At 53.5% G+C, this 24,212-nt stretch overlaps 1 protein-coding gene across 1 annotated transcript; it reads left to right on the forward strand.

Annotated features, from left to right (window-relative positions):
- Positions 1–1,149: 1,149 nt before the first annotated feature.
- Positions 1,150–23,917, forward strand: ZNF652 (zinc finger protein 652). The gene is made up of 6 exons (XM_066567146.1): positions 1,150–1,197; positions 11,676–12,726; positions 15,901–16,048; positions 17,208–17,323; positions 19,125–19,269; positions 21,379–23,917. Exons 2-6 carry the CDS (start codon positions 11,860–11,862, stop codon positions 21,897–21,899), a joined length of 1,797 nt encoding a protein of 598 aa, XP_066423243.1. The 5' UTR covers positions 1,150–1,197; positions 11,676–11,859; the 3' UTR covers positions 21,900–23,917.
- The last annotated feature ends 295 nt before the right edge of the window (positions 23,918–24,212 follow it).

The raw sequence follows: 24,212 nt of genomic DNA on the forward strand, positions 1-24,212 counted from the left end.
GCAGCTCCGAGGGCAGGAGCCATCCCCGGCAGCCCTGAGGGCCCCGTGAGGGTTCGGGCACGGCCTGCCCGCCTCACCTCGGTGCGCTAATTAGGGCGGGCTCGCTAATTACCCGCGCGGAGCAGGGCACGGGCGGGCTGAGGGGGAGCCGGGACGCTCCCCGTTCCATCAGTCCCCTCACACAACAGGCTCACCCACACACTCCGCAAACCCCGGACCGCACTAATGAGGGCCCGGTCGCTAATTACCGGCGCGGGGTACCGAGCCCGCTCCCTGTCCCCGCGCATGCGCAGCCCCCTCCCCGCCTCACCTGCGCCCCGCGCGCCGCCGCCTCAGGTGAAGCAGCGGCGGGAAAGGGGCGGGCGCGCGGGAACGGCCCCCGGCGCATGCGCACAGCGCCGCCTCCCCCTTCCCCCGGCCCGCGCGCGTCCCGCGGGTGCCCCCGTTCTACCCGTGCGCGCTCCCGCGCTCTCTCGCTCTGCGTGTGTCACCCCCCCAGCCCGCCGTCATCCGTGCGCGCTCCCGCGCGCGCGTACCTGCGGTCCCCGCTGCCCTCGGCCTGTGGTGCGGGGTGTTTTCCCCCCTCCTTCCTTCCCCCCCGCCCCACATCACGGTCTGTTCCCTCCCCGCCTCCGCGCGCTCCCGCACACGCGCACTCACACGCTCACTATACACCCCCATCCCCCCCCCGCAACCTTCCCGGCTCTTCAACCGCGGCCTCGGCCCGCGCGCGCTCCCGCCGGGCGGGCGCGCTCCCCCGCCTGCCCCCCCCCCCCCACCTCCCCACGCCACCCGCGCGCGCTCCCGCCGCGCACCGGTCCGGGCACGGGGCGCGCCCCCGCCATCCTCCCCCCACCCCCCCCACAACGAAACCCGCGCGCGCGCGCCCCCGCGAGGACCGGCGGCGGCTGCGGCGGCGGCCACGTAGCGCTGCGGCGGCGGCCGAGGGGCAGCGGGAGCCGCGTCCGCCCGCCCGCGGCGGCAGCGCCTGGGCCTGAGCGCCGGCCCCGGGCCGAGGCAGCGGCGGCGGCGGCCACTGGAGCGCGGGGGCCGAGCGGAGGGGCCGGAGGCAAGGCAGGGAGGGAGGGCCCCGGCCGCCCTGCCCTCCGCCCTCCGCCGCCGCGCCCGCCCGCGCCCCCCTCCCCGCGCCGCCCGGCATGGACGGCGGCGGGGGCGGCCCCGAGGGCACCGGCCTGGGTGAGTGCGGGGCCGCCCGCGCGGCCGCCGAGCCCCTTCCCCCTTCCTTCCCCCCGGGCCTGGCGGCGCAGCCCGGCAGCGCTAGGCCCGGCCCGGCGGTGGGCGGCGGGGGGAGCGGGGCACGGGCGCCTCACGGCCCGCAGGGGAGCGGGGGCACCGGGGGAGCCCCGGGCAGCGGGAGGAGGAGCGGGCGGGCGGGCAGGGCTGGGGCCGGGGGGCTCTGCCCGGGTCGGGGGGATCCCCTGGGGCTGGGGGCTCTGCCCGGGCTCCGGGGGCTCTGCCCGGGCTCCGGGGCTCTGCCGGGATCGGGGGGATCCCGCGGGGATGGAGGCTCTGCCCGGGGTCTGGGGGCTCTGTGCGGGCTCCGGGGGCTCTGCCCGGGTTCCGGGGGCTCTGTGCGGGGTCTGGGGGCTCTGTGCGGGCTCTGGGCGCTCTGTGCGAGCTCCGGGGGCTCTGTGCGGGCTCCAGGGGCTCTGTGCGGGCTCTGGGCGCTCTGTGTCCCCTCCCGCGGGTAGCGGGGCCGTGTCACCTGCCCGGGGGAGGGAAGGGAAGCTGAGATCCCCCAGCAGAGCGGAGGGACGGCAGCATTCCTGCGGGACCGGGGTTTGGATCGCGTCCCCTCGGCCCCTGCCCTGTCCCCGCCGGTGTCACCGCGGTGCCGCTCGGCTCTGGCTGGCAGCGGTGCCCGGTGCCGTGCCCCGGCTGTGGGTTCGGGGGGGTTTCTGTCCCTCTCAGCCTTTTCCTCCAGGTGTTTTCCCCTTTCCCCCTGCTCCCAGCTCGCGGTGCGCTGCGTGCGCCCCGGGGTTGGGATTTTGGGCGTGATTTTTTTGAGCGCCTTCCGCGCAACTTTGGGAAGAGCCGAGTGGCATCTCCTGGGCTTCACCAGAATTCCATCAGGACCTTTAATCGCAGGCCGGTTTGGTGGAAGTGGCTGAAGGGAGAAGCCCCGGAGGTGCCGCGGGCAGGGGGTGTGAGGAGAACGGGAATTTTTATCCTCCCGGGGCTGGCACGGGCCGGGGATGGCGAGAGGAGCTTTGGGAAGCACCTGGGCTCTGCCCAGCTGGAAGTTCTGCTCTGGTTCTCTCCCTCGCCGCCTGATCTGTGCTAAAAAATGGATTTTTGAGACGGTTTTGAAAGGGCCGCGGGGCTGCCAAGTGTGATTTTCAAAGGGCTTTGTGTCTGTGCTATCTGATAATTTCCCTCGCGTTTATCAGATCTGATAATTTCCCTCGGCTTGGGCGTTCTCTCTCTGGTTTTACCCCTCCACCTCCCCGCCTGTGTGCCAGGTGCATTTCCCTGCTGCTTCTGTGCCTTGTCACCCACCCCTGCCCCGGGCAGGCAGCGCTGCCCCTCCAGATGTGATCCCAAAATCGGGGTACAGCTGCCCTCTGACTCCAGATGTGATCCCAAAGTCTGGGTACAGCTGCCCTGTGACTCCAGATGTGATCCCAAAATCGGGGTACAAATGCCCTGAGACTCCAGATGTGATCCCAAAGTCTGGGTACAGCTGCCCTGAGACTCCAAATGTGATCCCAAAATCTGGGTATGGCTGCCCTGAAATTCCAGATGTGATCCCAAAATCTGGGTAGAGATGCCCTGCGATTCCAGATGTGATCCCAAAATCTGGGTACAGCTGCCCTGCAGCTCCAGATGTGATCCCAAAATCTGGGTACAGCTGCCCTGTGACTCCAGATGTGATCCCACAATCTGGGTACAGCTGCCCTGCAATTGCAGATGTGATCCCAAAATCTGGGTACAGCTGCCCTGAGACTCCAGATGTGATCCCACAATCTGGGTACAGCAGCCCTGCAATTCCAGCTGTGATCCCAAAATCTGGGTACAGCTGCTCTGCAGCTCCAGATGTGATCCCAAAATCGGGGTCCAAGCAGGGCAGACAGGGGCTCTGAGAGCTTTCCCAGAGGCTGTGGGAAAGGAAAGTGCGAATTCTTTTGGCTTTTTGGGTTTCCCAGCTGGGCTGTGGTGTTTCCTGGCCTGCCAGGGGGGTTGAGGGCTGGTTTAGAATTTTATCATTTCTATTTTCTGTGAGAGGAAGCTCAGAGCTGCAGGAATGGGGGTCTGGGGCCATGCCTGGCATTATTTGTTTAAACACCTTTGGAATATGGGTGTGATCAGAAGAGGCTTTGGTGTTGGAGGTGATTGTGAGTTTTGAAGGCTTTAATTGACTTTATTATCTAATAATGATACAGGGAGCCTGTAACTGATGTTTTCAGAGGAAATCTTGCTGTGGGAAGGGAGGAAATCGGGGTGAATAATGCAAAAATAGGAGATATTGGGGTGCTGTGCTTTCTTCCCCTCTGCCACAATCACAGAACGCGGGGATTTTACCCCAAGAGCCACCACTTCACCTGAAAATGTGAAGTTTTTATCTCTCCAAAGTCCCTTTTTGGGCTCAGAGCAGGAGATTCCCTGTGGGAAGGCCTTGGGAAGGGTTCCCCGAGCCTGAGGTGGAGTTTTGCAGTAAACAGGAGGAGCAGGGCCATGCCCAGAGCACACCTGAGATGGCACAGGTGGATTTCGGGTGCTTACAAAACTCCTCTGCTCGCTGACCCATTTCTCCCTGCAGCTCTCAGGGGCCTGGCCATAAAATAAAAAAATTTAAAAAAAATTAAATTAAATTTGTTTTATTCCTGGTTCCACAAAAAAAAAAACAAAAAAAAAACCCAAAAAGGCAGAACTGAAAGGAAGCAGCTGAGGAAAGGGAGATATCTCTGATATTCTGTGAATAATTATTATATTAAAATATTTTCTAATATATACAATATATAGCATTATATGTATTTTATATGTTACATATTGTATATTCATATATAGTTTGATACAGATATGTGTTATGTATCCCACATTATATACTGTATATTATATATGTAATATAATATAATAAAATATAATATAATGTAATGTAATATAATATAATGCAATATAATATAATATAATATAATATAATATAATATAATATAATATAATATAATATAATATAATATATATGATATAATGAATATGATATAATGAATATGATATAATAAATATAATAGAATAGAATATGTATTGTATTCTTTATAATATATTATTATATGATATATGACATATAAAATTCAATATTTTATTTCTCTTGGTTCATTTCCTCCGGCACAGACTCTGCTCCCTCCTTGCCAGATCCAGGCTTTCTAAAAAGGGAGATAAAGTAAATTTTTAAAGACAATTTTACTTTTCAAAACAGCACTCATTTGCATTTTGCTAAATCTGTGCTGTTTGTCCTTTCAGGATTTTATTAAATGAGTGTTTGTAGCTTTTCCCCCCACAGTAATGAAGGGAAAAAAATGTGGATTTTTCTGCAAAGTTCCTTTTCTTCTCACAAAGTTTAAATATTGAAGCAGATCCAGGTGGGATCTCCCTGCTCTGTCCTGAGCTCCCTCAGGGGAACGTGGCTGAGTTTTTCCAGCGTTTTCCACCAAAAAAACCGTGGATTTTTTAACCCCTTCTTCCCTGGATCCCAGTGCCTCATTCCCGGCTGGAAACACAAGGCCTTGAAATCCTTCCCAGCAAAATTTGAGGAATCTCCGGAGCCCAAGGGGGTTCCAGTGGGATCTGTCACAGCCTTGAAGCCTCAAGGAGCGTTTGAATCAAATCCTGATTTTTCAAAACCCGTCCCCATGGAACCGAGGCGAATCCCACCCCGATTTGTGCCTTTCCAGGGAGTTTTCCCGGGATTTGGGGGCAGAATTCCCAACATTCTCCCAATCAGCACAGAGTTCCCCAAAACCCCAAGTTCCCCCTGCCCAATTCCCAAATTCCTGGCGTTTCCCGGCTGCTTTTGAACCTGGGGTTTTTGTGAGCTGGATTTAAAAATAAATAAAAAAAATAAAATAAAAAAAAATAAAAGCAGGGAGTGAAACCCAGGCAGGTGCCAGCAGCAGCTCCAGCTCCTGCCCTTCCCGACACCCTTCCCTCGGGAGGTTTCACACTGGGACTTCTCCCAGGAATTCCCAGCAGCTTTTCCAGCACCCTCTGCTGGGCCTGATCTCTCTGGAAATGGGATTTTTTCCCCCTGGAAATGGGATTTTTTTCCCCCTGGAAATGGGATTTTTTCCCTGAAAATAGGAATTTTTTCCCCTGGAAATGGGATTTTTTTCCCTTGGAAATGGGATTTTTTTCTTCATAGAAATGGGATTTGTTTTTTCCTAAAAATAGGAATTTTTTCCCCCTGGAAATGGGATTTTTTCCGCCCTGGAAATGGGATTTTTTTTCCCCTGGAAATGGGATTTTTTCCGCCCTTGAAATGGGATTTTTTCCCCTTGGAAATGGGATTTTTTTCCCTTGGAAATGGGATTTTTTCCCCTTGGAAATGGGATTTTTTTTTTCCCTGGAAATGGGATTTTTTTTCCCCTGGAAATGGTTTTTTTTTTTTCCCCTGGAAATGGGATTTTTTTCCCCTGGAAATGGGGTTTCTTTCTCCATAGAAATGGGATTTTTTTCCCTTGGAAATAGGATTTTTTTCCCCCTTGGAAATGGGATTTCTTTCTCTATAGAAATGGGATTTTTTCCCCCTGGAAATGGGATTTTTTTCCCCTTGGAAATGGGGTTTTTCCCCTTGGAAAATGGGATTTGTTTTTCCCTGAAAATAGGAATTTTTTCCCCCTGGAAATGGGATTTTTTTCCCCTGGAAATGGGATTTTTTCCCCTTGGAAATGGGATTTTTTTCCCCCTGGAAATGGGATTTTTCCCTATAAATGGGATTTTTTTCCCTTGGAAATGGGATTTTTTCCCCTTGGAAATGGGATTTTTTCCTGCCAGGGAAATGTCCAGGTAGGAATTCCAGGGTGGCTTTGGGGCAGGTTATTCACGCTTCATTTACACCTCTGCATACCCAAGGACACAGAGACACCTCTGGGGCCTCTTTGAGGGGAAAAATGCTAATTTTGGGCAAGAGATCTTGATGACAAATTTCCTTTTTGGGGCTTCCACCGTTCCTGGACCTCGGGGTCGGTGGTGCTCAATGGGAAGTGCCATTTTTTTTCTTTCCAACTTCCAGAAAAACATTGATTTTGTGGCTGTTAGATCTCAAACTCCTTTAGATTGAATAAAACATTGCAAAATCCGATTTTAATGCTCGATTCCCAGATGGAAACCTCTGGAACGGATTTCTCGTGGAGATAATGCTTGAAAAAAATCCAGGGACCACTGGTTGGAAATGCTTTGTGCCTCCCAAAAATCTGGACTCGGCCAGTTCGTTCCTCTGGAAAAACGGGAAAACCCTGAGGCTTCTTCCTCATGGATTTTCACTTTTAGTGGCAGGGTTTCGCAGGTATTTTTCCTGGGGTTTGGGAATCTGATTTTTCAGGAGCCTCTGGAACACTTGGAGGGAAATTCCCAGCTCCAGACAGAGCTGGGGAGATGGGGGAGAAAAGAAAATAAAAATATATAAATGTGCTGCCTGCTGAATCAGCAAAATACCCAGCCCGGGTTGTTTTGGGAATGGCCAAAAAGCAGCGGGATGAGGTGGGAGCTGCGGGAATTCCAGGATTTTTATAGGATTTATCCCCTCTCCAGGTTGTTCTGTCCCTCCTGCACCTGCCCTCGGTTATTTTAGGAACACACAAGGAAAAAAAAAAGCTGGAAAAACCCTGGAATTGCAGGATTTTTATAGGATTTATCCCCTGTTCCCCAGGGTTTTGTGTTCCTGCCCAGGCTCTCCTGCACCTACCCTTGGTTATTTTAGGAACACCCAAGGAAAAAAAAGCTGGAAAAACCCTGGAATTGCAGGATTTTTATAGGATTTATCCCCTGTTCCCCAGGGTTTTGTGTCCCTGCCCAGGCTCTCCTGCACCTACCCTTGCTGCTCTTGCAGCTCAGGTGGGTCCCCAGCTTTGGGAATGGGAATAGGGTCGTTAGCAGCACTCAGCGCTTTATTTTACATTTATTTTGCATTTATTTTGCATTTCCATGGGCTCAGGCAGCTCCAGCACTTCCCATGGAAATGCAAAATCACCTGGATGTGCAGAGGCTCTGGGAGATAAAACTTCCCCACTTAAAACCAGACTTTTCAGGGTTTTTTTTTTTGTTTTGTTTTTGCACCTAAATCAGCCGGGATGCGCAAGAAAGAAGGGATTGAGAGCTGAGAGAAATAATTGAAATAATAATTCCCCTCGGATGTGTTTTCCCACTGTTTGGGAATGGCTGGGCCTGTTCCAGGCACCTGTGCTTCCAACTGGGAGAGTTTATTGAGGCTTTTTTATTGCAATATTGCAGATTTATTGAGCTGTTAGGGACCCGTTTATGGAATCGTGGAATATCCTGGTAAAGGGACCCTCAGGGATGGAGGCCAGTTCCTGCACAGGACACCCCAAAAATGTCATTTTAGCCCTCACTTTGTGTTTTCCTGGTGCAATCTGTGGTTATTCCCTGCTGGTGCATTCTCCAGAATTCACATGACCTGGGGATTTCACGGAGTTTCAGTGGGAAAACATCTTCACATCCTCAGCTTTTCGTGAAATCTTTAATTTTCCTCACATCTTCAGTCAGTTTTTCCTTCTATTTCCCCTCACACCCTCAATTTTTCCTCAATTTTTCTCTCACACCTTCAGTTTTCTCTCAGTTTTTCCCTCACACCCTCCATCAGTTTCCCTCCAGTTTTTCCCTCACACCCTCAGTTTTTCCTCAGTTTTTCTTCACACCCTAATTTTTCCTCAAATCCTGCTTCCCTCACATCCTCACCTTCTCCTGAAATCCTGTTTTTCCTCAGTTTCCCTCCAGTTTTCCCCTCAGTTTTCTTCCAGTTTTTCCCTCACACCCTCAGTCGGTTTCCCTCCAGTTTTTCCCTCAGTTTCCCCCCAGTTTTTCCCTCGCACCCTCAGTTTTTCCTCGCACTCTCATTTTTCCTCAAATCCTGCTTCCCTCACATCCTCACCTTCTCCTGAAATCCTGGTTTTCCTCAGTTTTTCTCCACTTTTCCCTCAGTTTTTCCTCACATTTTCCTCCGGGCCGGCCCCGCTCCCCCGAGCCCAGGCCGGGCCGAGGCCTCCCCGGCCGAGCGCGAATCTCTCTATTTTTAGTGCCGATAACACCAAAAAATGCGGTTTTTCTTCAGAAGCTCGGTGTGAAGTTGCTCCCACACACTCACCAGCTTCCTCCACCCACTCTTTTGTCTGCAAATTGTGCTTTTTTTTTCTTAAGAGTTCGAGCTTTTCATGTCGGAGTCTTTGCAAACCTTTGATTGCTGCAGATATTCCCCAGGTTTGGGGCTTGATAAGCATCAAAAATCGCTTTGAAACTCTTGTTTCCTTTTTACATCTTAATCACGGCCTGCATCTCTCATTTGGCAGCGGGACTGGAATTTGTTCTGTGGAAAAATCTGCCTTGACAAAATTAAATTCACCTTTAAAACAACAAAAACCGCTTGGGTGTTTTGGGATTAAAAACACCCAAACCCTGCTTTGGCATTAAAAATTTAAAAGTGAGGGGGGGAAATGTGTTTTAAGAGCGTTTTTAGGGCAGTATTTCAGAGCTGTTTGTACTAAATGGCCAAGGAGGGCTTTGCTTTTTATTTAAATAATGGTTTTGAAAGTTGTGGGTCCCTCGAGGGTGGCAGTGAAAGGTTCAAAGCCACAGCAGCCGCTGATGCTGCAGAGTGAAGTGGTTTTCAGAGCAAACAGCTTTGATAATTCAGAATAAACCCCACTGTGGGCTTGATTTGAGGTGATTCCTCTTGATAAAAAGGGTTTTTTTACACACAATATCCCATTAGTGAGCAGAGGTGAAATATTGGCAGGAATTTTTTGCCATTTGGTAAATGGTGGAAAAGGTGAAATTTCCTTTTCCTGGCCAGTTTTGTGCTTTCCTGGCTCTGCGGTGGAATTCCTGATTTCCTCCTGCAGCTTCCTAGAGAGGCTTAATCTGATGAGGAAATAATCAGGTATTTTCTACGTGGAACTGGAAATTTCCTGAACTCCTGAATAGTCCATCCCTCTGCAAGGAAAAGCTAAACTGGGATTCATCCTTCCCACAGCTTCCTAGGTGTAGGACTGGGAATTCCAGCTGGCCAAAACCAGTTGATTTTTATAATTTTTCCCCTCTGGATGTGAGTTGTGCCCACAATCCAGCATTAACAGCCCATCTCTGGGATTTCCTGTGGGGCTGGGAATGTGGGCTTTGAGGATGGAGCAGCGGGAATGGGCCCTGCTGTGGTGCAGTCGCTGCCGGGAACCTCCAGGAAATTAATTTGGAGTAATTTGGGAACCCCGGAGAAACACTCAAGTGTTTTAATGAAGTTCATCAGCAAACTGGTTATTTTTTCCTTTCTTTCCCCGGTGTGGCACTTCACAAAGATTCCCTTTATTGTTAGAAATAATTAGTATTACTTATTCAGGCACTGGCTGTTTCATCTCCTGTCCAGTTAAAATTCACTCCAAAGTGGGGAAATCCTGGTGGAACAGAGATGACAATAGAGGAATCTCTAGAAGAGAGGAGGATTGGGTGGATTTTGGGCAGGAGTTCCTGCCTGGGATGGAATTCCCGGGGAAGCTGTGGCTGCTCCATCCCTGGCAGTGTCCCAGGCCAGGCTGGAGCACTCTGGGATCATGGAAAGTGTCCCAGGGTGGGATTTGCTGTCCCTTCCATCCCACTCTGGGATGTCCCTGTCCTTGATTCTCCTCCCCTGCATCCTCTGATCCCAGCTTTCGCTCAGGAATTCCTGATGGGATCAGCCCGGCCCAAAACCTCGGGCTCGCTGTTGCCATCCCTGAGCTCCCAAACTGGAATTGTCCCGGTGGGAAAAAAGGAAAAAAAAAAAAAAGAGAAATGTGAGGGATTCATTGCTTTGTGTCCACGAGGGACCACGTGGTGCTTCCTGCAGGAGGAAGTGGCAGCAAAAGTCCGGGCAAATTCCAGCTTGGAAAACCGCGGGGGAAACCTGGATGGGCAAAACGAGATTGTGCCGTGGGGGTTAAGGGAAGGGGGGAAGGGAGGGAGAGACAAAGGAAGAATTCCTCAAATCCCTCAAAATCCAGGATCTCCGGGGCTGGTTCAGTGCTGCCAGGTGAGAGCGGCTCCACTGAAATTCCTCAGTGCAGGAATTTCTCCGTGGTGGGAATGTGGCTCTGGGGTATGCGAGGATGGGCTGGGGTGGAGCTGAGGCGTTTTGGGGCGGGTGTGCCCCGTGTTTGTGGGGGCAGAGCAGAGTTTGGGGCCATTGGTGCTCCCAGGAACCCAGGGTCTGGTGGGTGGAGAACATCCCTTGCCTGGATTTCCCCTCCTTGGGCACCTGCTGCCAGTCCTGCTCCCTGCTGCTTGTGGGGCTGTCAGTGCTCCCAAAAATCCAGGAATGGTTGGTGGAGAGTATCCCTTGCCTGGCTTTTCATTCTCTGGGAATTCTCCTGGTCCCTGCTGGTTTTGGGGCTGTCAGTGCTCCCAAGAATCCATGAGGAACGGTTGTGGTGATCTCTTATGGATAGAGAGTATTCCTTGCTGGATTTCCATTCCCTGGGAGTCTCTGCTGGGAAATCTCCTGGTCCTTGTTGGTTTTGGGGCTGTCAGTGCTCCCAAAAATCCAGGAGGAGTGGTTGATGGGGAGTATCCCTTGCTGGATTTCCATTCCCTGGGGCTCTGCTGCCAGTCTGTTTGTGGGGCTGTCAGTGCTCCCAAAAATCCAGCAGGAATGGTTGTGTTATCCCTGTTTGATGGAGAGGATCCCTTGCTGGATTTCCATTCCCTGGGACTCTGCTGGGAATTCTCCTTGTCCCTGCTGGTTTTGGGGCAATCACTGCCCCCAAAATTCCAGCAGGAACAGTTGTGGTTATCTCTGGTTGATAGAGAGCATCCCTTGCTGGATTTCCATTCCCTGGGACTCTGCTGCCTGTCTGTTTGTGGGGCTGTCGGTGCTCCCAAAAATCCAGCAGGAACAGTTGTGGTTATCCCTGGTTGATGGAGAGCGTCCCTTGCTGGATTTCCATTCCCTGGGGCTCTGCTGCCCGTCTGTTTGTGGGGCCATCAGTGCTCCCAAAAATCCAGCAGGAGCAGCTGTGGTTATCTCTGTTTGATGGAGAGCGTCCCTTGCTGGATTTCCATTCCCTGGGACTCTGCTGCCCGTCTGTTTGTGGGGCCATCAGTGCTCCCAAAAATCCAGCAGGAGCAGCTGTGGTTATCTCTGTTTGATGGAGAGCGTCCCTTGCTGGATTTCCATTCCCTGGGACTCTGCTGCCAGTCTGTTTGTGGGGCTGTCGGTGCTCCCAAAATTCCAGCAGGAACAGTTGTGTTATCCCTGTTTGATGGAGAGCATCCCTTGCTGGATTTCCGTTCCGTGGCGCTCTCTGCTGTGGGAATTCTCCTGCTCCCTGCTGTTTGTGTCTCCGTGTCCCCCCTCAGCCCTCCCGAAGGCTCCCCGGGCCGGGCCGTCCCCATCCCTGCGGTCATTCCGGTCACTCATTCCCCGCTGACCCCGCTCTCCCTCCCGCTCTCTCCCGCAGATAAGATGCTCGAGGGCTCCGCTTGCTGCCGAAGATCCCTCCCCGCCCTGCCCCTGCCGTGATCCCGACCCCCGCCCGCCGCAGCCCCGCCAGGACCCCCCCGTTCCCCGCCGGGCTCCGATGGAAGAGGCGCCGGGCCGGAGCAGCCCCGCCGGGACCGAGGGCGCCCCATGAGCCCCCCCAGATGAGCCACGCAGCCAAGGGGGAGCCCCCCGGGGCCGGCATGGCGCAGGAGGGGCCGCCCGCCTTCTACCCCAGCCAGGAGCTCGACCTGTCCACCAAGGTGTACAAGAGGGAGTCAGGGAGCCCCTTCTCGGTGCTGGTGGACAGCAAGGGGAGCAAGGGCCACCTCCACGAGAGGGAGGAGCAGCCGTTTTTCAGGGAGAGCAGAGCGGTAGGAGAGGTCCGGGCTGTGAAAGAAGACAGGGAAAACTCTGACGACTCTGAGGAGGAGGAAGAGGAGGAAGATGAAGTGACTTACAAAAGGGAGCAGATTATAGTGGAGGTAAACCTTAACAACCAAACCTTAAATGTGTCCAAAGGGGAGAAGGGTGTCCCCTCCCAGTCCAAAGAGACTGCTGTCCTTAAGAGCAGCAGTGAGGAAGAGGAGGAGGGTGACAGTGGGGAAGAGGCCACGGAAGACAGTAATGATTATGAGGAGAATGAGAGGCAGAAGAAAAAGGAGAAAAGAGTGGAGAAGGGTAGTGTTGGCCAGAGGAGAAGCAGGAGAGCCGCCTCTGCCGCGGCCGCCGCTGCCTCCCCGGCGCCGCCGCGAGCGACCCGCGGCCGCAGGAAGAGCGCGGAGCCCCCCAAGCGTAAGAAGAAAGCTGCAAAGGAGCCCAAGGCACCTGTGCAGAAATCCAAGTGCGAAGAGAAGGAGACTCTGACCTGTGAGAAGTGCCCCAGGGTGTTTAACACACGCTGGTACCTGGAGAAGCACATGAACGTCACCCACAGGCGGATGCAGATCTGCGACAAATGTGGGAAGAAATTTGTGCTAGAGAGTGAGCTGTCCCTCCACCAGCAAACTGACTGTGAAAAAAACATCCAGGTAGGTCTGCTCGCCTGCTTGCCAGGTCCCCACACCTCCTGGCGTGCCCTGGATCCGGCTGGTGGACGCTTCACAGGGGGAAAAAAAAAAAAATCTCATTTTGCACAGCCCCGGGTGCTGAGCCGGGCCCAGGCTCTGCCTTATCCCACATTTTGGGGTCTCCCAAAAGCAGGGGATGGCAGGGAAAGAGTGCCCAGCTGCTCTGAGCAGCTACTCCAGGAGTAAACTGTGAGTTGGGGACGCCAAGCTCCTTTAGCAGGGTCAGAGTCTGGAGTGAATGGTCCCAAAAATCTGAAGTTCTGTGGTAAATCCTTCTCCTCCTCCTGCTGCTGAACACCCTCATCTCTTGCTGAGTTTAGAATTCCAGGGGTTTCCGTGTCCTCCAGGTGAGCTTTCCAGGGGAAGCAGAATGCCAGGAATTCCCTGGGATGGGCAATTTTGAGCACAAGAATTGAACATTTTTCATTGTTTGTTTGCTTTCAATGCTGAACTGGGTTGATCCTCAGCTCCCACTGTGTGGGAGACGTGGAATATTTATTGCAATTTCTCTTTTCCAAGCTCTTTTCCCAGCTCTGGGTAACTCTGGGCTGGTTTTTTTTTCCCCTGAAGTTTCAGCTCAAGGAAGGATTTATCAATATAAATTTAATTTTTGCAGCTTTTGAAAGAAGTATTTTAAAAGTTCAGTGCAGCAGGGAGGATTTAAATGGGAATTTAAGAGATGCCCCAGCAAGCAGGGGATTCATTCACAGCATAAAATTTAAGCAGGAGTTAAAAAAATAGAGGAATTAAAATTTAAGCAGGAATTCCTAAATATTTTGAACACATAAAATGGTGAAATATCCTATATCCATCTACACACGCATCCAAAAATGATAAGAAAATGAGAAATTACAGAAATGATGGTTTAAATCCAGAGGAATCTGGTCCAGAAACTTCCCAGTGCCAGCGGCACTGGCAGTCACCTTCAGGTCCTCAATATCCAGGAATAAATCCAGCAATTCTTGTTCTGTCCTGCCTTTGGGATGTGTTTTCCAGCTGCCTGTTGCTGTGTTTTTATTCCAGTTGCCAATAGGATTGAGGGAAAATTAAAATTTCCCTCAGTTCGGGGTTAAATGTGTCGAGGGGGAGCTTTGTCCTGGAATAAACCTGGTTTAATGTTGGGCTGAAAGGAAAACCGGGGCTGGCTCCTCCCAGTTTTTCCTCCTGGGGATGGAACAAATCTGTTTTTCCAGGTAATTTCTGCTTTTTCACCCATCACAGTCAGCACCTTCAGGGCATTTCTGCCCTCATCCTGGGCTCTGTGTGGTTCCTCCCTCTCAGTGCTGGAGTTTTAATCCTGAATTCTGGTGTGGCCTTGGCCCCTCCAAGGGCTCCCTTCCCTGTAAAATCCAAGGATCTGGGGATCGTTCCATGGAATTTCTTTGCTCTCCGGGAATTTTTTTCCCTCCCAAGGGGGGGATCCCAGCGGGTGCTGTGGGGCAGAGCCCCCTCGGTGCCTGCAGGATTCCAGGTGAGAATTCCCAACCCTGCAGAGATCCCGGTGGAGAGGAAACATTCCCAACGAGCAGAGCTCGTTAATCTGCTCATTAATCAGCACCCAGCCCTTCTGACTGACGGGGAGAGGGTGGGAACGGCTGGGCTGGGAAGTGGAGACATCCCAAAAACCCCAAACATCCCGAAAAAGCCCCAGGACAAGGCGCGGTTCCTCCCTGTGCGCTCCGAGCTGAAGATGGTTTGGTTTCCTCGCGCTCCGGGATTTCCACACGGGAATTTTTTAACTGAAGTTTTTGGGAAGAGCTGCTGGGAAAAGGAAGAGCTGAAGCCTGAAATCCCTGAGGGGGATGATTGCCCGGACGTTCCACGGGAGTTTTGGGAAGGAATTCTCAGCCTCCAGTGCCACTTTGGACTTTCCACGAACGAAGAGAGGAGGAGCCGATCCCGGCGTGTCCAGCGGGATGGGAGCTGCTTCCCATGGAGATCCAGAGGGATGGGAGAGCCTGGAGTGGCCACACCTGGGTTTGGGGGGGCAGCAGGGGCTGGATGGGGCTTTGGGAATTCAGTGGTGTCAGCCTCCTCCAGCTCTGTCGGGTTCTTCCCTCTCCGTGAGTTTGGATTTTCCCCCTCCAGGGGTTTGGATTCTTATCTCACCGAGGGTTTGGATCCTTCTCACTGAGAATGTTTGGATTCTTTCTGCTCCAAGGGTTTGGATTCTTCCCTCTCCAGAGTTTGGATTCTTTCTGCTCCAAGGGTTTGGATTTTTTTTCAGCACCACGGGTTTGGATCTTCCCTCTCCAAGGGTTTGGATTTTTCCACTCCAAGGGTTTGGATTCTTTGCCCTCCAAGAGTTTGGATTCTTCCCATTCCAAGGGTCTGGATTCTTCCTGCTCCAAGGGTTTGGATCCTTCTCACTGAAAATGTTTGGATTTTCCCACTCCAACAGTTTGGATTTTTTCCATTCCAAGGGTTTGGATCCTTCCCTCTTTAGGGGTTTGGATTTTCCCACTCCGGGGGTTTGGATTTTCCCAGTCCAAGAGTTTGGATTCTTCCCTCTCCAAGGGTTTGAATCTTCCCACTCCAAGGGTTTGGATTTTTCCACTCCAAGGGTTTGGATCCTTCCCTTCTCACTGAAAATGTTTGGATTTTCCTGCTCCAAGGGTTTGGGTCCTTCTCCCTCCAGGGTTTGGATTTCCCTTCTCCAGGGTTGGACTCTCCCAGCCCAGCAGCCCCAGGGCCTGTGGAGCTGCCCCTGTGCCCCTCCCGTGCTCTTGGATTTTGGGATCAGGAGGCACCAGAACACCAGCACTGCCTCCATTCCCCTCAGGTGCAATCCCAAAATCCACATTCTCACTGCCTCCATTCCCCTCAGGTGCAATCCCAAAATCCCCATTTTTACCGCCTCCATTCCCCTCAGGTGCAATCCCAAAATCCACATTTTTACCGCCTCCATTCCCCTCAGGTGCAATCCCAAAAATCCACATTCTCACTGCCTCCATTCCCCTCCAGTGCAATCCCAAAAATCCACATTTTTACCGCCTCCATTCCCCTCAGGTGCAATCCCAAAATCCACATTCCCAGGCACCTTTTTCAACATTTTGGGGCCTTTTTTTTTTTTTTGCCAAACCTTCCCCCCAGCCCAGAACCCCCCTAACCCAGCTCCCTCTGTGTCCACCCCAGTGCGTGTCCTGCAACAAATCCTTCAAGAAGCTCTGGTCGCTCCACGAGCACATCAAGATCGTGCACGGCTACGCCGAGAAGAAATTCTCCTGCGAGATCTGCGAGAAGAAATTCTACACCATGGCCCACGTGCGCAAACACATGGTTGGTGAGTGGCCGGGCACCGGGAAATTGGGGTCACCTGGGGATATTGAAATGTTCAGGGGAATTGAAATTACTGGGGAAATCGAAATTATCGGGGAAAATTGAAATTATCAGGGAAATTGAAATGATTGGGGGAATTGAAATTGGGGAAATCGAAATTATCGGGGAAAATTAAAATAATCCGGGAAATTGAAATATTCATGGATATTGAAATTATCAGGGAATTGACATTATCAGGGAAATTGAAATATTCATGGATATTGAAATTATTGGGGGAATTGAAATTGGGGAAATCGAAATTATCGGGGAAATTGAAATATTCATGGATATTGAAATTATTGGGGGAATCGAAATGTTCGGGGGAATTGAAATTATCAGGGGAATTGAAATGTTCGTGGAAATTGAAATTGTAGGGGGAATTGAAATTATCAGGGGAATTGAAGTTATCAGGGAAATTGAAATGTTCATGGAAATTGAAATTATTGGGGGAATTGAAATTATCAGGGAAAGTAACATTTTTATTAGGGAAATTAAACTATTTAGGGGAATTAAAATTATGGGGGGAATTGAAATTATTGGGGAAATTGAAATTATTGGGGAAATTAAATTTTTTGGGGAAATTAAAATTATCATGGGGATTTGGAATTCTCGGGGGAATTAAAATAATCCTGGAAATTTAAATAGGGGAAATTGAAATCATTGCGGGGAATTGAAACAATCAGGGGGAAGATCAGGCTGGGAGAGCTGGGAATGTTCCCCTGGAGAAGGGAAGGACCCAGGGAGAGCCCAGGGCCCTGAATTTCTGCGGTCACCCTCAGCTCTGTGCTTCCTCTCAGCATCAGCTTCAATCCTGAATCCCATTAATTCCATCCCTGGCCGTGCCCACGCCCAGCTGGGGACAGTCCGAGGTGTCCCTGCCCAGGGCAGGGGCTGGGAATGGACCTTTAGGGTCCTTCCCACCCCAGAATCTGGGGATTCCACGGAACCCAGCCCGAGTTTGGCCTTGGCCCAAAACCCCCTGAGCTGAAGAAGGAGAAGCCCGGCCCTGTGCTCACAGAGCACCCCAGGAGCCGCTGCCCCGCGTGGAATCCTCAGGAAGGTTCCTCCCCTGCTGGTTCTCCCGGGATTTGCCCCTTTTCCATGACCGCTTTTCTGTGCTGCAGCCCACACCAAGGACATGCCCTTCACCTGCGAGACCTGCGGCAAGTCCTTCAAGCGCAGCATGAGCCTCAAGGTGCACTCCCTGCAGCACTCGGGGGAAAAGCCCTTCCGCTGCGAGGTGAGCGGGAATCGTCCCCGGGGAACCCCGGGGAACCCCTGGGAATGGCCTTGGATGGGCTGGGAACCGTCCCAGGAATGGGAATGGGAACGGCCTTGGATGGGCTGGGAACGATCCCGGGAATGGGAATGGGAACGGCCTTGGATGGGCTGGGAACGATCCCGGGAATGGGAATGGCCTTGGATGGGCTGGGAACCATCCCAGGAATGGCCTTGGATGGGCTGGGAACGATCCCGGGAATGGGAATGGCCTTGGATGGGCTGGGAACGATCCCGGGAATGGCCTTGGATGGGCTGGGAACAATCCCGGGAATGGCCTTGGATGGGCTGGGAACCATCCCGGGACTGGGAATGGCCTTGGATGGGCTGGGAACCATCCTGGGAATGGGAATGGGAATGGCCTTGGATGGGCTGGGAACCATCCCGGGAATGGGAATGGCCTTGGATGGGCTGGGAACGATCCCGGGACTGGGAATGGCCTTGGATGGGCTGGGAACGATCCCGGGAATGGCCTTGGATGGGCTGGGAACCATCCTGGGAATGGGAATGGCCTTGGATGGGGTGGGAACGATCCCGGGAATGGCCTTGGATGGGCTGGGAACAAGGGGTGATTCCATCAAAGTTTGGGAATTCTCTGCATGGGGGAATGACCAGCAAAGGTCCCTGCTCAGGAGGGGTCTCTGGAGGGATTGAGAGGGGTTAAATCCATGGGATAAATCCATGGGAATGGCCTTGGATGGGGTGGGAATGAGAGGAGGGAATGCTCCTGGGAATGGGAATGGCCTTGGATGGGGTGGGAACAAGGTGGGCGTTTATCAGAGTTTGGGGATTCTCTGTGTGGGGGAATCACTGAGGGGTGGTGCCAGCACAGGGGTCTCTGGAGGGATTGAGGGGTTAAATCCATGGGGTAAATCCATGGGAACTCTCCCGGGAAGTGGGAATGGCCCTGGATGGGGTGGGAATGAGGGGGAGTTTTATCAGGGTTTGAGCAGTTGGGATCCCCAGGTGCTGATCCCAGCACAGGTCCCTGCCTGGGGGGAGGCAGAGTCCTCGAGTGGAGAGAGACCCACAGGAACCCTTTGTTCTCAGGAAAACCCCATCCCTGCCAGGCTTTTCCCACTCGATTCCAGCTTTTCCCCACTCGATTCCAGCTTTTCCCCACTCGATTCCAGCTTTCCCCACACAATTCCAGCTTTCCTCACTCAATTCCAGCTTTCCCCACTCAGTTCCAGCTTTCCTCACTCAATTCCAGCTTTCCTCACTCAATTCCAGCTTTCCCCACTCAATTCCAGCTTTCCTCACTCAATTCCAGCTTTCCTCACTCAATTCCAGCTTTCCCCACTCAATTCCAGCTTTCCCACTCAATTCCAGCTTTCTCCACTCAATTCCAGCTTTCCCCACAAAATTCCAGCTTTCCCCACAAAATTCCAGCTTTCCCCACTCAATAATTCCAGCTTTTCCCCCTCAATTCCAGCTTTCCCCACACAATTCCAGCTTTTCCCACTCAGTAATTCCAGCTTTCCCCATTCAATTCCAGCTTTCCCACACAATTCCAGCTTTCCCCACTCAAAAATTCCAGCTTTCCCCACACAATTCCAGCTTTCCCCACAAAATTCCAGTTTTTCCCCCCTCAGTTCCAGCCCTTCCACCCTCCCGATCCAAACCCTCATCCCACCCCTCAATAAATCATTTCAATCCCTTCTTTCTCTGAGGTGTTTCTGCCCAGCCCCAGCTCCCTCCCAGCCCCTCCAGGGCTCATCCCCAGTTTCCCAAAGCCCCAAAATTCCCGTTTTTTTCCCCAGAACTGCGACGAGAGGTTCCAGTACAAGTACCAGCTGCGCTCGCACATGAGCATCCACATCGGGCACAAGCAGTTCATGTGCCAGTGGTGTGGCAAGGACTTCAACATGAAGCAGTACTTCGATGAGCACATGAAAACCCACACTGGTGAGGGCTGGGAGGGCATTCCCAGGGGGTTCCCTCGGGATCTGGGGGTGCTCCCCACCTGGGAGAGCTTCATTCCCTGCCTGGGATCCCTTTCCTTGCTGGTGTGACACTTGGAGCTGGGATTTCCTGGGGGGCAAGTGGGAATTATTGCCTGGGTGTCTTGGTCTGGAGGAGCCTCTGGCCCCAAACCCTGAGGGGAGCCAGGATTTCAGAGCCTTTTGGCCCCAAACCCAAACTGAGCCAGGATTTCAGAGCCTTTTGACCCCAAATCCTGAGGGGAGCCAGGATTTCAGAGCCTTTTGGCCCCAAACCCAAACTGAGCCAGGATTTCAGAGCCTTTTGACCCTGAGCCAGGATTTCAGAGCCTTTTGGCCCCAAATCCTGAGGGGAGCCAGGATTTCAGAGCCTTTTGGCCCCAAACCCAAACTGAGCCAGGATTTCAGAGCCTTTTGACCCTGAGCCAGGATTTCAGAGCCTTTTGGCCCCAAATCCTGAGGGGAGCCAGGATTTCAGAGCCTTTTGGCCCCAAACCCAAACTGAGCCAGGATTTCAGAGCCTTTTGACCCTGAGCCAGGATTTCAGAGCCTTTTGGCCCCAGATCCTGAGGGGAGCCAGGATTTCAGAGCCTTTTGGCCCCAAATCCTGAGGGGAGCCAGGATTTCAGAGCCTTTTGGCCCCAAACCCAAACTGAGCCAGGATTTCAGAGCCTTTTGGCCCCAAACCCAAACTGAGCCAGGATTTCAGAGCCTTTTGGCCCCAAACCCTGAGGGGAGCCAGGATTTCAGAGCCTTTTGGCCCCAAACCCAAACTGAGCCAGGATTTCAGAGCCTTTTGACCCTGAGCCAGGATTTCAGAGCCTTTTGGCCCCAAACCCTGAGGGGAGCCAGGATTTCAGAGCCTTTTGGCCCCAAACCCAAACTGAGCCAGGATTTCAGAGCCTTTTGACCCTGAGCCAGGATTTCAGAGCCTTTTGGCCCCAAACCCAAACTGAGCCAGGATTTCAGAGCCTTTTGGCCCCAAACCCAAACTGAGCCAGGATTTCAGAGCCTTTTGACCCTGAGCCAGGATTTCAGAGCCTTTTGGCCCCAAACCCTGAGGGGAGCCAGGATTTCAGAGCCTTTTGGCCCCAAACCCAAACTGAGCCAGGATTTCAGAGCCTTTTGACCCTGAGCCAGGATTTCAGAGCCTTTTGGCCCCAAATCCTGAGGGGAGCCAGGATTTCAGAGCCTTTTGGTCCCAAATCCTGAGGGGAGCAAGGATTTCAGAGCCTTTTGGCCCCAAATCCTGAGGGGAGCCAGGATTTCAGAGCCTATTGGCCCCAAACCCTGAGGGTGAGCCAGGATTTCCTAAACGCCTGTTGATCCCTAAAGGCAGTGCTGTTTCCCAGGCCTCTGGTGATTTTTCCAGGCAGGCTTAGCTGATTTTCCCAGGGGTTCTCCAGGGCTCAGGGGAGCTCACAGAGTTCTCCATGGCTCAGGTGATTTCCCAGGGGTTTCTCCATGGCTCAGGGGGTTCTCCCAGGTCTCAGGTGATTTTCCCAGGGGTTTCTCCATGGCTCAGAGGGCTCTCCATGGCTCAGTTGATTTTCCAAGGGTTTCTCCATGGCTCAGGTGATTTTCCCAGTGGGTTCTCCATGGCTCAGGTGATTCTTCCAGGGCTCAGGGATTTCTCCATGGCTCAGTTGATTTTCCCAGGGGGTTCTCCATGGCTCAGGGGGTTCTCCATGGCTCAGGGGGCTCTCCATGGCTCAGGTGATTTTCCCAGGGGGTTTCTCCATGGCTCAGGAGATTTTCCCAGGGGGTTTCTCCATGGCTCAGAGGGCTCTCCATGGCTCAGGTGATTTTCCAAGGGTTTCTCCATGGCTCAGGTGATTTCCCAGGGGGTTTCTCCATGCCTCAGGTGATTTTCCCAGGGGGTTTCTCCATGGCTCAGGAGATTTTCCCAGGGGTTCTCCATGGCTCAGGTGATTTTCCCAGGGGGTTTCTCCATGCCTCAGGTGATTTTCCCAGGGGGTTTCTCCATGGCTCAGGTGATTTTCCCAGGGGTTCTCCATGCCTCAGGGAGGTTTCCCAGGATCTCTGAGCCCCCGTCCCTGCGTGTCCCTGGCAGGAGAGAAGCCGTTCATCTGCGAGATCTGCGGCAAGAGCTTCACCAGCCGGCCCAACATGAAGCGGCACCGGCGCACGCACACGGGCGAGAAGCCGTACCCGTGCGACGTCTGCGGGCAGCGCTTCCGCTTCTCCAACATGCTCAAGGCGCACAAGGAGAAATGTTTCCGTGTCACCAGCCCCGGCACCAGCCCCGGCCCCGCCGGCGCCGCCGGCCCCGCGCTGCTGCCCGGGCCCTGCCCGGCCCCTCCGGCCGCGGGCGCCGCGCTGGGGCTGGGCCCGGCCGCGCCGCCGCGCCCCGTCCCGCACCCCTACGGAGCCCTGGCCCTGCCGCCCCACGGGCACCACCCGCACGGGGGGCACCACCCCCAGCACCTGCCCGTGCCCCCCGTGCCGCACCTGCCGCCGCCCCCCGCCCTGTTCAAGAGCGAGCCCCTGAACCACCGCGGGCACGGGCACGGGCACGGCAGCGACGGCTTCCTGCGGCACCTGGACAAGGGCGGCCCCGCGCAGCCGCACTGACACCGCCCGGCACCTGGCACCTGGCATCCAGGTTTGGGAGCTGGGACACAGGGAGGGAGCTGGGAGGGGAGCTGGGAGGGGATCGAGGCGCTGTGAGCATGGGCACGGCTTCCTGCGGCACCTGGGTGAGAGCACCGGGCACGGGCGCACTGACTCCGGCTGGCACCCAGGTGTGGGAGCTGGGATCCAGGTGTGGGAGCTGGCACCCAGGTGTGGGAGCTGGCACCCAGGTGTGGGAGCTGGGATCTAGGTGTGGGAGCTGGCACCCAGGTGTAGGAGCTGGCACCCAGGTGTGGGAGCTGGGATCTAGGTGTGGGAGCTGGCACCCAGGTGTGGGAGCTGGGATCCAGGTGTGGGAGCTGGGATCCAGGTGTGGGAGCTGGCACCCAGGTGTGGGATGGGAGCTGGGGTGGGATTGGACTGGCATGGCCCTGGGCACGGCTCCCTGTGGCACCGGGACAAGGCCAGCCTGGCACAGCCCCACTGACACCGGCCGGCACCTGGGGCCCAGGTTTGGGCTCTGGGATGGCACCGAGAGCCTGAGCCACAGCAAGGGCTTCCTGTGGCACCTCCTGGGTGAGGCCAGCCTGGCACAGCCCCACCGACGTGGGCTGGGATCGGGGACCTGAGAGCCGGGTTTGGGGTCCAGGGTCTGCTCTGCTGCCGCCCCACTTCGTGTTTGGGGTCAGAGTTTGGGATCTGGGACGGGGTTGAGCCCCAGAACCACCACGGGCACACCTGGGCAAGGCCAGGCTGGCACAGCTGCACGGACACGGGGTGGGACCCAGGATGGGATCTGGGATCCAGGATGGGATCTGGGCCTGGAATCCGGGATCCAGGATGGGATCTGGGATCTGCCCTCCTGCCACCCCACACTGCGCTTGGGACCTGGGTCTGGGATCCGGGATCCAGCTTTAGGATCCAATCTGAGTCTGGGATCCAGGATCTGGGTCTGGGATCCAGGATCTGGGTCTGGGATCCAGGATCTGGGTCTGGGATCCATTCTGGCTCTGGGATCTGGGTTCCAGCTCTGGGATCCATTCTGGGATCTGGGATCCATTCTGGTCCTGGGATCCATTCTGGCTCTGGGGTCCATTCTGGGATCTGGGATCCATTCTGGTCCTGGGATCCATCCTGGCCCTGGGATCTGGGATCCATGTTCCAGCTCTGGGATCCATTCTGGCTCTGGGATCTGGGTTCCAGCCCTGGGATCCATTCTGGCCCTGGGATCCATTCTGGCCCTGGGATTCAGGTTCCAGCCCTGGGATCCATTCTGGGATCCATTCTGGCTCTGGGATCCACTCTGGCCCTGGGATCCATTCTGGCCCTGGGATCTGGGATCCATTCTGGCCCTGGGATCCATTCTGGCTCTGGGACCCCCTCCCACCACCCCACCCCTTTCCTGGGCTGGGCTCTGCCCCACCTTCCCCGCCCCGGGTCCCCTCTCGAGGACCCCCCAGGACTGAAATCCCCACTTTGTGTTTTCCCGGTGACTTTTCTAAGCCCCGGCTGCCGAGCCTGGTGGAATTTTCTAATTTCATATCAGCTGACGAGGTTTGCTTGGCTTTTATATCCTGGCCCTCTCCTCAAAGAGGAGGCGGGCCCGGGCTCTTTGTACTAATGGGAAAGGCTGTGAGTTAATTAATACAGAGCATTAATGATCACTGTGTACGTAATGATTCCTTTCAGCACCCCGAGCTCGGAGCATTCACCCAGAAAAGCAAAAAAAAAAAAAAAAAAAAAAAGGAAAAAAGCAAAAAAACACCAAAAAACAAAAAACCCCTCCCGTTGTTTTTGTGTAGCTCTCCTAACACACTTCTTTATTTTACTACAGAAATTATTTTAGAGGTTTTTTGTATAGATCCTATTTAGTAGAGTCTGTTTCTAAAACAAAAAAAAGCCAAAAAAAAAAAAATTGATGATGATAATAATAATAATAATTGTATTTCCATAAACGGTGTAATTTTTTTCCGTGTAGCTGCACCTCTGTTGTACAATAGAGAAATTTTTATAATCAGCCCCAATGTGATTCCTCAAAGATGCTTTTCCCAAATTCCCCGACCCCACGACTCCAAGGTGCTTCGGAGAAGAGAGGAGAAAAAAAAAAAATATCCCCAAAAGTTTCTGGAAAAATCATCCCAAACCCGTGGTGATTTCTGGATTTATTTATTTTTTAGGACTTTTTTTTGGGGGGGGTTATTTTTGTTGGGTTTATTTTTTAATTTCTTTCCCTTTTCCCGGTTTCCCTTCAGCTGTCGGGGTCAGATATTCCCGCTGGATGCGGATCCAGGAATGAACGGACGGGAATTTGAT

Source organism: Molothrus aeneus, chromosome 28 (assembly GCF_037042795.1).
Source record: "Molothrus aeneus isolate 106 chromosome 28, BPBGC_Maene_1.0, whole genome shotgun sequence".
NCBI lineage: Eukaryota > Metazoa > Chordata > Aves > Passeriformes > Icteridae > Molothrus > Molothrus aeneus.

What these genes read in the sequence shown, in the direction of transcription:
- ZNF652 (XM_066567146.1), top strand. Translation starts at nt 11,860, where the DNA reads ATGAGCCACGCAGCCAAGGGGGAGCCCCCCGGGGCCGGCATGGCGCAG. An exon ending in CGTGCGCAAACACATGGTTG is followed by an intron (nt 16,049 to 17,207) that starts GTGAGTGGCCGG and finishes TCTGTGCTGCAG; the next exon opens with CCCACACCAAGGACATGCCC. An exon ending in AAAAGCCCTTCCGCTGCGAG is followed by an intron (nt 17,324 to 19,124) that starts GTGAGCGGGAAT and finishes TTTTTTCCCCAG; the next exon opens with AACTGCGACGAGAGGTTCCA.